The following is a 15,080-nucleotide window of genomic DNA, read 5'->3' as shown; positions in this document are numbered from 1 at the left end:
CTTCCCAACCAGAATCAGATGAGTAGGCAATGTCTAGTTATATACCATGGATGGGAGACCACTGCTGTCCTGTTGAACCCCCTCCACATCCCAGATAGGGATCCCACAGAACAGAACCAGACTATGACTCACCAGGAGGCCTCCACAGATGTTTGCTGCCTTTTCAGGATGGCAATTCACTCTTGGTAGTCCACAAACTGAGGGCAGCCTTGGAGTCTTGGAACATCTCAAGCCATGTGCCTCCTTGAAGAGCCCCTCTCTGTAGTCCGAAGTTTTCTCCATCTCGCCCAGCCCCACACCTGCTCAGACCCAAGTAAACACACAGAGGCTTATATTAAGTATGAACTGTATGGCCTATGGCAGGCTTATTACTGACTAGCTCTTACACTTAAATTAACCCATAATTTTTATCTATAGTTAGCCAGTGGCTTGGTACCTTTTCTCAGTTCTGCCTTGTCATCTTGCTTCCTCTGTGTCTGGCTGGTGACTCTTCTGCCTCTTTCTTTCCTGTCTCTCTCCTTGGATTTTCCCACCTGCCTCTAAGCTGCCTTGCCACAGGCCAAGCAGTTTTATTTATTAACCAATGGTAACAGCATATATTCATAGCACACAGATGGACATCCCCCAGCACTCCTCCTTTTCTATCCAATCAAAAAGGAAGGTTTTAACTTTAACATAGTAAAATTACATATAATAGAACAGTTATCAAGCAAGAATTACAGTTACAATATCTAGTCTATTTGTATTTGGTAAAATTAAAGAAAATATTTTATCATCTATCCTATATTTGTGAGTCTAAAGTTTCATATCTAATTTATCTTTTATCATAACCAAGGAAAATTATAACTATCTAGTCTTCAACTACATCAAAGACCCCAGAAGGTTATAATATTACCTAAGTAAACAGGAAGAGCATTGTAAGCAACTTCCAAAAATCTAGAATGACGGAGACAGCTGGCTACAGGGACAGTCCCGTTGTTCTGGTGTGAAGGTCCAGCTTTAGAATTTGGGGGTGGTCTGAATCTCACTAGGGGCCTCCAGCAAATGTTAATTCCACCAATCAAGAATAAGACCACTACCACAGTTTAAAGCCAAATTTGAAGCAAGCTTTAATTAAGTACTGGCCAGTTCTATACCCAGGTTCCCAAGAAATGGCCCAGAATCAAGTATGGCAAGGGCTTAATAAGGAAAACCTATAATTCATTGCATTTCCCAACAGGTCCAATCAGGGGCAAGCGTACATCCTGACATATTTCCTACCTATGTACCTCCTGGCCACATGTGATCAAAAACATCCAGTGCAGATGGGTCAAACAAACTTGTTTAGGGGAGTGAAAACATGTGACTTATATCTCCTATGAATAGCCTCCAGCATTTCAGGAACTATCTGTCCTTGGGCAAGGGTCTTGCAGATCAGAGGCATTTTTGTTTCATGCATCGCTAAGGCATAGTAATTAAAACTTAAAATGTAACACTGGCTCTCACAACTACCTCTAATTTTTAATACTTTTCTGCAACCTTTTTACATTACTTTTTATTTTTAATGTTTTTGTGTCGGAGTGCTTTGCCTGCAGGTATGTATGTGTACCACATGTGTGCCTGGTGCCCATGGATTAAGAACTGGAATTACAGGGGTTTGTGAGCCACTGTGTGGGTGCTGAGAAGAGAGTCCAGGTCCTCGCCAGGAGCAGCCAGCCAGCACTCTTAAAGATTCTGAGCCATTTTTGCAGCTCCCACTTTTTAATTTTTAAAACACTGCGCTTGGAAATTATTTATCTCGATTTCTGAGTTTTGGGGTGTGCCAGTACATGCTGACCCACAAGAGTGCCTCCTCCAGCTTGGCAAGCAGCTGAAACTTTCTTACCGTAGTGGTAAGACCCGCGCAGTGCCTGCGTATCTTTAACACTCTGGCTCTCCTTGTGCAACAATTTTCTTCCAGAACTCTAGGATATGGGCAGTGGAGGTACACACCCAGAACACAAGCAGGGCTGGCTTCCCACAGCCGGCCTATTCTGGCCACCTAACTCACCCCTCTTCAGAGGCGCTAGGTGGGTGCAGCATCTTCTAGACTGGACTGGAGCGTATGTAGGCAATGAGGGTGTGCTTTTTGGGTTGGGAAGGTGGTGGGAGGTGGCCAGTTGAAGTCTGGAAAGCTGTAAGGCTTTTCCTAGACAGGAAAATTATCGGGTGAGCGAGAGGGTAGGGGTGTGGAAGGAGGGGTGGGGAGATGGGCGGGGCAGAGCCCTAGTGGGCGGGTTAGGCGGGTGTAGAGTGTAGTTGGGCGGTTGGCACAAGGGTGGACCCGGCTCTTGTGGGCGGGGTGGGGCGAGGCTGGTGGGCGGAACAGAATTCCAGTCTACAGAACAGGATACGGTGGACTTGGTGGGGTGTAGTTGGGCGCTCTAGTGGGGTGGGATATGGCGGAACTGAACAGGTCGTGGGTGTCCGGACAGGTCCTGGGTGAGCGAGACAGGATGCAGGTGGGCGAGGTGGGGCGGGACAGGGCTCAGGTGGATGATGTGGGATGCGGGTGAGTAGAGGGCGTCGCGGTAGGCGAGGCAGGTTGAGGTAGAGTAGAAGGTGGGCGGGGTCGATGGCGTGGCTCTGCTTCTGGAGCTGGGCACCCCGCTGTCACAGCTGTGGCCGCAGCTTCTGGGGTAGCCGGTGTCTGCTACCTCCTCCCGTGGGCTAAAGGTGCGCTGCTCCGCGGGAGGCGGGGCTGCGAGGCGCCCGGTACTGCGCGAGGCTCTGCGTGCCCTGCCCACAGACGGGTGGCAGCCCAGCCCCGGGGCTCGTCTTTTCGGGGTGTCCTCCACAAGCCGAGCTCCGGGGCGATGGTGGACGTGCTGAGCGGGCGGCGCCTGGTGACCCGCGAGGGCGCGGTGGTGGAGGCGGAGGCGGCGCTGCAGAACAAGGTGGTAGCTCTGTACTTTGCGGCCGGCCGGTGCTCGCCCAGCCGCGACTTCACGCCGCTGCTCTGCGACTTCTACACGGCGCTGGTGAGCGAGGCGCGGCGGCCCGCGCCCTTTGAGGTGGTGTTCGTGTCGGCGGACGGCAGCGCGGAGGAGATGCTGGACTTCATGAGGGAGCTTCACGGCGCCTGGCTGGCACTGCCTTTCCACGACCCTTACAGGCAGTGAGTGCACACCCGGGGGACGGGGGCACAGGGCTGGAGCTCTGGCTCCCCGGAACCTCCTCTTCTGCACCTTGCTGCTTGCTCTTTCAGACTCTGGTCCTTAACTTCCTACCCACACTTTTTTTCCTCTTCAGTTCCCAATGCGGGTCAATTCCATGGAGTCTTGGTTTCAGTATCCACGGGGATCTGGCCCGCCAGCGTTTCAGTCTTTCACGATTAGGGTTTCAGAGATCTGCACGTCTCAGGAGCTCTGGGACTGGTCCTGATGCTAACTGATCCCTCAGCTAGTCTTCTTGATAAGTGCAGGAGGAAGGGCGGGAAGCCACCAACCTGAGAGTGGGAGTTGTTTAACCCAACCTGTGTCCACAGAGCTGCATTGGGGGGTACTCTGTGGAAGGGGGCGCTGAGAGCAAGAGGAATCAGGTGCTGGCTATCTTTGTGATTTAATTTTAATTTTTACGTACAGCGATGAAGTTCCCCAACTATAACGTGTGATTTTCAGTAACATGAATGCTATCGCAACACATGTAGGAGGACTGGGAAAGAGCAAGGCATGGCTGGGTACGCGGCCAGCGTGGTGGTGGTGGTGGTGGTGGTGGTGGTGGTGGTGATGGTGATGCTGGTGCTGGTGGTATCTCCTGTGGTGGAAGAGTCCAGATGGAGGTCTCATAGTACACGCCCCCAGCCCTGCCCCCTTCTAGAACAGATGTCAGTTTCTGGGTATCCCTCTGATTCTGGGTCTTGGGCTTGTTACCCAGCTGCAGCACTACCTGTGAGTCCTTCCTGGAAAACGAAGCATAGCCAACTTTGCTACATTCTGTAGATTCATAATAACTAGAAGCCTCCTGATTCTGTGTGTGTTTGGGGGGTGAGCTTGTGAGTGCATGCCAGCAGAGATCAGAGGACAACCTCTGCTGTTATTCCTCAGGTGTCGTCCACCCTGTTTTTTGAGACAGGGTCTCTCACTGTCCTGGAAATCACTAAGTTGGCTAGGCTGGTGGGCCAGAGAGCCCTAGAGATCCACCAGTCTCTGCCCACCCCCTATTCCCCATTCTGGGATTACAGCCGCACCAGCTTTTTATGTGGGTTTGAGGTCTGACTCTGTGTCCACAAGCTTGCAAAGCACTTTACTGACAGCCTTCTCTCCTGATTTTCCTAAACCCATTCTCTCTGGTGGTTCCCAGGGAGGTGGAGCACCCAGGGGAAGCTGCTTAGCCTTGGAGGCTGAGGCCTCACTCATGCCGGTACCATGGCAATCCCGTGGATGGTATGTCTAAGGGACAGCTGAATTACCTTTGCGGAAGGACTCGCTTGAGAACTGCTTCAAGTGCTGTGCTTTGAAGTGTGGTTTGACTCGATGGCAGGCACTCAATTATACGAGCTTTTGAAAGGACACACTTGTTTTGCAGTTGAGATGGTGACGGTGTTGATAATTAGACAGCGAGCTCAGGTCTCCTCTCCCCCCCCACCCCCCCAGAGAATAGGGCTTTGGGTTGCCCGTGAGGATAGCGAGAAAGCGGTTTCATGGCTGAGTAAAGAGATGCGTGAAGAATGGGGTTGACCTAGTCTGCGAAAGGGCTTCTGTAATAATACTTTTCTAATTGCTGTCACAAAATAGTTGACAAAAGCGATTTAAGGGAACCTGGAGGGGGGTGGCTCAGTAAGAGTGCAAGTATGAAGACCTGAGTTCAAATCCCCGGCACTTAAGTTAAAACAAAAACCAGACATGGTGGCGTGTACCTATAACCCCAGGCACGGATGAGTAGAGTCAGCCAGATCCTGGGAGCTCACTGGCCAACCAGTCTAGCTGAAATACCCAGCTTTAGTTTCAGTGAGAGAACCTATCTCGAGAGACTAATGTGGAGAGTAATTAAGGCATCTGTTGTATCCCTCTGGCCTCCGCATACGCAGGCACAGCCCCTTCCCCACGGAATAAAAGAAACTTAAGCGGGGAGGGTTGATCTGGGCTCACAGTGTGAAAGTAGTCTGTTTCTGTGGCAGGAGCATGAAGAGGTCGGTCACTAAGTGTCTGCAGTCTGGAGCCAGAGGGAAAGGGATGCTGGTGCCGAACTTACTTTGTGGTTTCTTTCAGTCCAGGACCCTGCCCATGCAGTGGTGCCTCCCACAGTTAACGGGGTTCTTTTTACCTCAGTTAACCCAATCTAGAAATCTCCCACAAACTTGTCCAGAGGTTTGTCTCCTAGATGAGTACAGATCCTGCCAAACTGACAATCGATATTAACCATCTCACAGTGTCAGCTGGTGACAGATCAGCATGCTGGTCTCTTGCCCTAATTCCCAGATGTGCCACTGAGGCATAGAGTCCAGTTCTCCTGGGGTCTACCTCTGTGCCCTGGCTGATGTCCTTTCCCGGGGTGATTAGCCGCCCTAGCTGTACACCGACTCCCTGGAGAAGAGCGTAGCTTTCTTTCTTCCTTTCTCACCCACCTGCTCCAGAGCCTTTGTGCACCAGGTGAAGACAAGTGGGCCTTTGTGAGCACAGGCTGGCCTGGCTTGCCTGGGCTTCATTTCCAGAAGGATTTTCCTTTTGCAAACTTAATTATCTGTCCTCATCATTCCTTAACCTCGATGTTGCTTTATGCAAACCAAGAAGTAGACTATTCTGAGGGGATGCTAAGTCAGCTAGGATTTGTGGAATCAGATCATGGTCCAAAGGGAAGGGGCCACCACCAGGGAGAAGTGAGAACTGAGTGGGACATCCAGGAGGTGTTTGAGGAAGTTACTGTCTGCTGTAGGGGGCGAGGCAGGACAGGCAGATCATAGAGACCCCAACTGGGAAGTGAATCTGGAAAGGACCTGTGTGTAGCTTTCCCTCAGAGGTCTCTATTCCTCACTACTGTCCCTCAATTCCTGAAGAGACACCTGAGGGAGGAGGAGGGAGAGGAGGAAGAAATTTTCTACTACCAAGGAAATCACTTGTGGATCCCTGAGATTGTCATGGCATGCCTGGAGGCTGGTGCCCCTGTAGGAAGGAAACACCCTGAGCCCTTACCTTGCCCTCAGAATTATGTGGGTGCATTCCAGTGTAGCTCTATCTCCTGACACAGCAACAGATACTGTGTTCAGCCCAGAGAGGCCGCTGTTTATTACCAGTATGTCTCTGAAATAAGGTGCTTGTCTGGAGCTGTCCCTCTGCACAGATGTCCCAGTGCAGGTGACCAAGAAGAGGACCCATCTTAGCATGAGAATGACTGCAGGGGCAGGTGCCCATGCTCCATGTAGGCATTTTCTCAGAGTGAGGGTTCCATCGTATCCCATCTTCTGTGACTGAGTTTATCTGTCTAGGAAGAGACCCTCTTGCCTCTGCCTCCTGAGCACAGGCTTTCCAGGCATGCATTACCATACATGGCAGAACCAGGTCTCAAAGCAGCCGCAAGCATTCATGCTATGGGTTGCCACTCCCAAGAGGATCCTTGAAGAGCTTACAGTGACCTCCTTGCGACGCTGGCACTCATAGGCTGCGATGTGGGCAGATTCCAAGGTGCTTAGCAGGCATCTTCCCCTCGTACCAGTTCAGCCTCTGATCTGCCTTCTTAGGATATGGCTGGGTGTTAGGGAACCTTTCCTGCCAGCTGACATGTTTGGAGTTTGGGAAAGCAGACCAGCCTGGACTACATTTCTTGGGTAGACAGTGGCTTGGGCTCTCCAGGTCTCCCAGGTCTCCAGTTCACTGGCTCCTGGATCCAAGGCAGCTCTTGCCTAGCCCAGCCTTGTTCCATGTCCTTTTTAGATGAAGTCTTGCAGTCTCCTCATGTTGCCCAAGCTGGTCTCAATGGCATGAGCTAAGGTAATCTCTCTGCCTCATCCTCTTGAGTAGCAGGAACTACAGGCTACTTGAGTTTTGGATTGTTGTGTTTATCGTACTACAAGAGTTTGATTGTATCTTCAACTTGAGATTTATATAGTATGGCTGTCCCTTGGTATCTGAAGGGAATTGGTTCTTGGATCCCCTGTGCGTACTGAAACTAAAGGGTATTCATATCCCTATATAAAACACAGCCCTTCCTTTCAGACCTGCAGCAGTGTTAACCCTCTGCCCTCTGTCCTCAGTGAACTGAAGAAGAGGTACGACATCACAGCCATCCCCAGGCTCGTGGTCATCAAGCAGAATGGAGCCGTCATCACCAAGAAAGGGCGGAAGCAGATCCGGGAGCGCGGGCTGGCTTGCTTTCAGAACTGGGTGGAAGCAGCTGATGTTTTCCAGAACTTCTTGGGGTGAATCTGGAGGGACCAGGGCAGACGCCTTCCAAGAGGGGGTTACCAGCTTCCTTCTCTGTTGATGGATTTCGTAGTAGAGGCACTAGAGCAGGTCAGAGGACAGACACTGCCCAGGAAAGAACTACGCCCTCCCTCCATGGGTCCTAGAGTTCCTTTGGAGTGCACTTTTGTTTCTTATAGCTTTCTTCACCTGTGCCTAGGCTCCAGGACACATCAACAGTGTGCTATCAGAGATCTATGCAAGATGCTCATTCCTGCAGGCTTCTTCGATAAATTGATCTATGAAGTGATGCATTTTCTGATGACCTATCACATTTTAGAGATGCTTTGGTAAGCATATTTATTAATCAAGTTTGTAGACTGTGTAGTTTAATAAACCAACATTCATACATTGAGCAGCTCGATGTTTTTCTTTTTCCTTCCAAACCAAGTACCAACAGAGGGAGAAGTCAGTAAATACCATGCTTAAGCTGTCCATTCATCTGAGGGGGTGTTGTAACTGCACCTTGTCTTGGAAGATTTTTCTAATCTTTGTCTCTCCTTCCTTCCTTCCTTCCTTCCTTCCTTCCTTCCTTCCTTCCTCCCTCCCTCCCTCCCTCCCTCCCTCCCTCCCTCCATCCCTCCTTCCCTCCCTCTCCCTCTCTCTCCTTCTCTCTTTCTTTTTCCCCTCCTCTTCCTTCTTCTCTTCTTTTTGGAATGCTAATGTTCTGCTTTTCCTCCCACTTCTTCTTCCCTCCTTCTCTCTTTCCCTCTTCTCTTTTGGAACTGGGGATTGAGTCTACAGCCTTGCCCCTGCTAGGCGAGTGCTCTATCTGCCCCTCTGTGCACGCGTGTGTTTTATATATGTACATGCTTGTGTGAGGGGGTATGCATGTACATGGGTGGCCATGTGTGCAGAGGTCAGAGGCTGATGTCCAATGACATTCTCAATGATTCTTCACCTTTTTACATTTTTATGATTATTTTAAAGTGTGTGTGTGTGTGTGTGTGTGTGTGTGTGTGTGTGTGTGTGTGTGTGTGCATATGCCTGTGGAGGCCAGAAGAGGGCATCAGATCCCCTGAGGCTGGAGTTGGAGGCAATTGTGAGTTGACAGTTGTATGTTAGGAACCAAACTCTTGTCTTCTAGAAGGGCAGCAAATACTCTTAACCTCTGAGGCATTTCTTCAGCCTCCTCAGCTTTTTCTGTTTATATAGTGCTGAGGAATCCAGGGCCTTGTGCGTGCCAGAAAAGCACACTACTACTGAGTTACACCCCAAATCCTCTTTTTTTTTTTAAAGGCCCCTCATCTGCAGCTCACTAATTCAGCCAGGCTGGCCAGATATCTACCTGTCTGTACTCCCCAGTGCTGGAGTTACAGATGACACTGTCACATCTGGTTTTACATGGTCCTGGGGACTCACTCAAGTCTTTATATTTGTGCAGCAGGCATGTTACTGACTGAGTCATCGGCCTAGCCCTTTACCAGCTAACCTCCTTTATTTTTAATAGTATTGCAATAACATAGAAAGAAATTAATTCATATTTCAAAGCTGTAAAGTCATGCTCTGAATCCTGGCACTTCACTTGGTGACAGTCTATATCTGCAACAGTGGTCCTATAAGATTATAATGGATAATATAATTTCACTATACTATGATAATTTGTATTATTCTAAAATTATATAATACTTTCCAATGTGTGTCTGTGGTGGTTAATACTAGGATTTCGAACCTCTCAAAAGACAAACCTCTAGACATGTCTGTGAGGGAGTTTCTAGGTTGGGTTAATTGAGGTGTGAAAACTCACCCTGAATTTGAGTGTCTCTGTTCCATGGGATGGGATCTGTCTTAGTCACTGTTATTACTGTGAAGAAACACCATGACCAAGGCAACTCTTATGAAAGAAACCATTTAATAGGGGGCTCACTTACAGTTTCAGAGGTTTAGTCCATTATTATCATGGTGGAACGCATGCCAGCATACAGGCAGGTGCAGGAGCAGTAGCTGAGAGCTACATCCTGATCCATAGGCAGGGAGAGAGAGAGAGAGAGAGAGAGAGAGAGAGAGAGAGAGAGAGAGAGAGAGAGAGAGACTGGGTCAGGCATGGGCTATGGATAGCTTTTAGTATGAGCACTAGTGTAGCATGTCCTGGGTTCCATTTCCAGCATTTCCAAGAATCAAGATACTGGTGCCCTGAGACACACATTCTTTAATATATAATATCTCTAATAACTAGTTTTCTGAATGTCAGCCTCCTTGCTGAGAACTATTGCACCAGCATCACAACTTCTATTACAAAAACAATAGACGCTCCCTTTGAAAACAGGGAAATATTCTAGAACAATTCTGTCTTGTGACACCCATGCATCTCTTTTCTCTGAGCATCAGTTTCCCCCCTTTCACCTTACTCCCCTCAGTGTGTTCCAGACCAGCAACATCATGTGGGCGTGTGCAACAGGGGACAGAGCTTAGAAAAGCACAGACCCTCATCTAGGCAGGGTTCCTGGTGAGTCTGGCACCCTCACATCTGAGCATTCTGGGTCACATTTAATCACAAGCCAGGCTGTTCCATTCACTGCAGTCCTAGGATGGGTTGGACTCTATCCCTTTTGTCAGGAGATCATGTGCAAACCCCCATGAAGACCCAGAAGTTATGTTCTCAGGAAATGCTTGACAGGTTGAAGAGACTCTTGTCACTCAATGTCTTTATTGCTTATATGACTTTAGGGGAAGAGGGGCCTTGTGCATCTGGTAAGTTTCAGGGACTTCCTGAGTTTTGAGTTGTCCACTTACTGAATCTTAACAGGCCTTGCTTTAGAATTTCCTGAGTTGTAGTAGGCTTTCTTGGACTGCCAACCCCCAAATCATGACATGGAGACTTATGATTAGTTATGAATGCTTAGCCTTAGCTTATGCTTGACCCACTAGCTCTTATAACTTAAATTAATCTGTTTATCTTCATCTCCATCTTGCCTTGGGGCTTTTACCTCTCTTTCATTCTGTATGTCCTACTTCATGTCTGGCTGGCTGGTCCCAGGTATCTCCCTCTCTTTCTCCATTGTTCTCTCTCCTACTCAGCTTAGATTCTTCTTCCTGCTTATTCTCTGTGCCTGCCAGCCTCACCTATCCCTCCTCTGCCTAGCTATTGGCCATTCAGCTTTATATTAGACTAATCAGGTGCCTTAGGCAGGAAAGATAAAACAAATCCAACACATCTTTACATAATTAAAAAAAATGCAACATAAAGAACTGTGATACATCTTTGTATAATTAAAGTAATATTCTGCAACATAAACAAATTTAACACATCTTTACATAGTTAAAGTAATATTCCACAACATTTCCCCCTTTTTGCCTAAATAAAAAAGAAGGGTTTTAACTCTAACATAGTCAAACTATATACAATAAGAACATTTATCAAGTAAGAATTACATTTATAATATCCAGTCCATTTGTATTTGACAAATAAAGAGAAAAGTCTCCATTATTTATCCTATCTTGGTGAGTCCAAAGTTTTGTACCTAATTTACCTTCTATCATAATTAAGGAAAACTGTAACTATAACTGTCGAGTCTTCAACTCCATCAAAGACTCCAGAAGGATATATTACCTGAGTAAACAGGAAGTGTAGCAGGAATCTTAGAAGGTCTTATTAATAAAATCAAACCTGAGGCCAGATATTGGGGTGAATGGTGGAAGATCAGAGAAGCAGAACAAGCCACAGCTACCTCACCTCACCAGTTCCTCAGTTGATCTTGTTTCCTCAGACTGGAAGCTTCTCAGTCCTCATTCAGAATGAATCTCAGCTGAACTGTGCTGCTCAAAGTCTAAAAGTTTAACCGGCCAAATTGCTTAACCAGCCAAATGCTTCTAGTTTCTGGTCTTCACGCCTTATATATCTGTCCTTTCTACCATCACTCCCTGGGATTAAAGGCTCACTTTCTGGGATTAAAGGTGTGTGTCACCATGCTTGGCTATATCCTTGAACACATGGATTCCTGCCTCTGGAATGCTAGGATTAAAGGCGTGTGCTACCACTCCCTATCCTCTATGTTTAATATTGTGGCTGTTCTGTCTCTGACCCCAGGTAAGTTTATTAGAGTGCACAATATTTTGGGGAACACAATACCACCACAAGGAAGTGCAGTGCAAGCCCTTGCAAAACTATAGAAATGACAAAGACATCTTGCTGCCTGAACAGTCACCCAAGGTTCCTCTACAATGTTGGGGCATCCATCTTCAGCCTATAGACCTAGAATATTTGGCAGACTTTTCTATGAAGCAGAAATTTTGAAGGACTGCCCCACCTCGTCTTAGCAAAGTTCAGCAGTCTTTTTCCTTTGTGTCCTGCTTGTCCAGTTTGTACAGCACACTGTCAGCAGTCAAGGCAAGAACAGTTTCTCATCCAAATGGCTAGTTTTGCCACATTGAAAACAAACTAGGTTCTTCAATGCCCATCATCCTTTTATGAAATAGATTGGTGCTGCTAGGAGGAGATGTGTCTCACTGTCGTGAAAAGTCCTATGCTACTAAACATCTTAAGTGCTATATTCTGTAGGTTTCTGAAGTGTTTGAAGAACATCTATCTGTCTAAAATATCTGTTTAATCTTGAAAACATACCTAACATGACTACAAGTATGATTGTTATAGATGACTAACTACTACCCTGCATTTCTTTATTATATATTACATTTTTAAATGAGCTCCATACATACAATACCCCAAACAAGAGTAGACGCATACATATGGTATAACCAAAATAACTTTAAATTTGTAATAGTATACCCAAATCCATACCAATGTAAAATATTTGAGGTTAATAGTTGCATTTTTATCTTATATTCCTATATCCTCCCCTAAATGATGACAAGCATCTATAACCCACTGAATAACCAAAATCCATCCACCCCACCTCCTGGGAATGTGGGTGTTGTGTTCTCTAGACAACTTCCTGTTGTCTAAGGGTGACAGCATCTCCAGGGGACCCTGACAGAATTGAGGCAATGGTCAAGTCCTGGGAAAACTAGTTGTAACATTTGTTGTCCCGTCTCAGAAATGATCCCATGCAGAGGGTTCAGTATATACCTTACCTGTCTTGTAGTTTTTCTTGGTTTACTTACTTATGTCTGCAGCCAAGATTTTCAGGAGGTCTCCACTGATCAAACCTGGTCTCTATTAGCTTTGAAGGAATCTACAGCCTTTCCATTCCCGAGGAAACAGAAACATAACCTCTTCCCCAACACAACACATTTTCTGAATTCCATTTTAAAGTATTCCTAAAGTATCTAAGATGGTTTAATTTAGCAGTTGCTTTTACAATCCACTGTCTCTCAGCAGCTGTCATTCACTCATCAGCACCCAAAAAAATTCAAAGTCAACACACCATACAGGGTCCAGACTTCCTGTGTATTTCCCATCATTACATGACTTATTCTTTTTATATTACTTTACTTTTTCTTTAAAGACTTTATTATTTATAAACTTTTCCTATGACTGTTTATACCCATTTTCTTTTCTTTCTTAAGCCTATGCACATTTTTAAACACACTGTAACCTGTTTAGAGGTTTTATTTGTCTGGACCTGTCTTCACTTCATGTCTCTAGCCTTTTCTGACCATGCGAGCCAAACCTTAAACTGCTAAGCTATTGCTACTTTGCTCTGGTGGCTGCTCCGCCCCCTTCTCTGGCCAGTGAGAGCCAAGTCTTAAGTTGTTTTAAGTGTTTAACCAGCAGTTGCATTTAACTGCCCTAGCTCTAGAAAGCTGGTACCTGCACTGTGGCAGGTGTTTTTACTTAGCTTGTTGTTTCTACATAACATGCTGGCTACTCAAGTGCTTCCTGTATGATAGAAGCTCTTAAAGGAGCTGTATCCATTTTCTGTTTGTTTGTTTGTTTGTTTGTTTTTTCTTTTTCTTTTTAGGCCCTACGTGAAAATTCAGGCCCCACATTGCAACACCAAATGTAGCAGGCTTCCTTGGACTAGCCAGCCCCCAAGTCATGACAGAGACTTATTATTAGTTATGAATGTTCAGCCTTATCTTATGCTTTTTCCACTAGCTCTTATAACTTAAATTAACCTGTTTATCTTTGTCTATGTTTTGTCGTGGGGCTTTTTGCCTTTCTTTCATTCTGTATGTCCTTCTTCATGTCTGGCTGGCTGGAGGCTGACTGGCTGACTGGCTCTGGGTATCTCCCTCTTTCTCCCTCAATCTCTCTCCTACTCAGCCTAGATTCCTCCTCCTATTTATTCTCTCTGCTCTCCAGCCACGCCTATCCCTCCTCTGCTTAGCTATTAACTGCTCAGCTTTTTATTAGACCAATCAGGTGCCTTAGGCAGGCAAGGTAAAACAAATGCTACACATCTTTACATAGTTAAAGTAATATTCCACAACACTGAGTTTTCACCAGCCTTCCCTCAGAATTTCCCGAGTCTTTAGAACTTACTGCATCTGAACAAGCTTCCCCCTAGAAAAGAAGGTTTTTTTTCTCTGTTTTTCAAGCAGGGTTTCTTTGTGTAGCCCTGGCTATCCTGGAACCTGATCTGTAGACAAGGTTGGCCTCAAACTCACAAAGATCTGCCAGACCTCTGCCTCCTAAGTGCTGGAATTAAAGGTGTATGCCACCACCACCCTGCCCAGCTTAGAATGAAAAGTTTTAACTTGTAAGAAATTGCTATGGAACAACCACACACTTCCCACATTGCACACTGCATTGTGCACACACTCCACGTAATACACTATATGCCTGCCCCTCACCACATACATACAATGCCAACAGACATCTCCAGTGGGAAGAAGATGGGAGACACAGGCTTGCCAGTCAGAAGAAAGGTGGCTATTCTGGACTGCCCAGACTTGGATTGACTTTATAAGCACAGAGGCATGCCAAGGCAGGTAGTCACCACCCATTTGATACCCTGCAAGCACATATATTTCCAAGCCTTCTTTCTTCCAAGGTGATGCCCTATGCTAATTTTGGTTAAAAGACTATTAATGAAACCTTCCCTTTGCAAATTCTCCAGTCTTTGTTCATCAGTTATTTTATTAATTTTAATTATTTAAAATTATTAATTATTTAAAATTAATAAAATAACAATATTATTATTGGTGTGTGTGTGTGTGTGTGTGTCTATGTGCATATGCATGTGTACATGCAAGTACAAGCATGTGGAGGGCAGAGGCCAGCCTCAGGAAATAGCTCCTCAAGTGCCATATGCTTTGTTGGGTTTTGTTTTTGTTTTGAGACAGGAACTCTCACTAGAGGCCTTATCAAGTAGGCCAGGCTGACCGGTCAGCAAGCCCACGATTGCCGAGTTCTTGTCTCTGCCTCTCCAGCCCAGATATGCTGTATGTGCCACCAAACTTAGCTTCCTGTGTGGGTGCTGGGATTGAACTCAGGCCCTTCTGTTCACATGAGAAACACTTTATTGACTGAACCATTTGCCCAGCCACTCACAATTTTCCTTTTCTTGGTTCTTGCTGTGGTCCAAATGTTTGCATCTTCCCAGAATGTATGTATTGAATTCTAAACCCAAGGTAATCATATTAGCAGGTGAGGGGTCTTTGGAGGTAATGAGGGCCTGAGGATGAATGGCCCTGAGCACTATGAGTAACAGAATTAGTGCCTTTTTATAGGAGACCAGGAGCTCATGAGCCCCTTCTATCCTGTAAGTACACAGGGATTATTGTGGTTTAAATGAGAATGGTCCCCCATAGACTTGTATA

The 15,080-nt window shown here is 46.4% G+C and overlaps 1 protein-coding gene across 1 annotated transcript; it reads left to right on the top strand.

Annotated features, from left to right (window-relative positions):
* The first annotated feature begins 2,768 nt into the window (after positions 1-2,768).
* Positions 2,769-7,770, top strand: Nxnl2 (nucleoredoxin like 2). The gene is made up of 2 exons (XM_052729325.1): positions 2,769-3,136; positions 7,208-7,770. Exons 1-2 carry the CDS (start codon positions 2,835-2,837, stop codon positions 7,374-7,376), a joined length of 471 nt encoding a protein of 156 aa, XP_052585285.1. The 5' UTR covers positions 2,769-2,834; the 3' UTR covers positions 7,377-7,770.
* Positions 7,771-15,080: the final 7,310 nt, after the last annotated feature.

Source organism: Peromyscus californicus, unplaced genomic scaffold (assembly GCF_007827085.1).
Source record: "Peromyscus californicus insignis strain IS unplaced genomic scaffold, ASM782708v3 Scaffold_8__1_contigs__length_139910024, whole genome shotgun sequence".
NCBI lineage: Eukaryota > Metazoa > Chordata > Mammalia > Rodentia > Cricetidae > Peromyscus > Peromyscus californicus.
The sequence above is the reverse complement of the archived record's forward strand: the minus strand, read 5'-3'. Positions and strand labels throughout refer to the sequence as shown.

What these genes read in the sequence shown, in the direction of transcription:
- Nxnl2 (XM_052729325.1), top strand. Translation starts at nt 2,835, where the DNA reads ATGGTGGACGTGCTGAGCGGGCGGCGCCTGGTGACCCGCGAGGGCGCG. An exon ending in TTCCACGACCCTTACAGGCA is followed by an intron (nt 3,137 to 7,207) that starts GTGAGTGCACAC and finishes CTCTGTCCTCAG; the next exon opens with TGAACTGAAGAAGAGGTACG.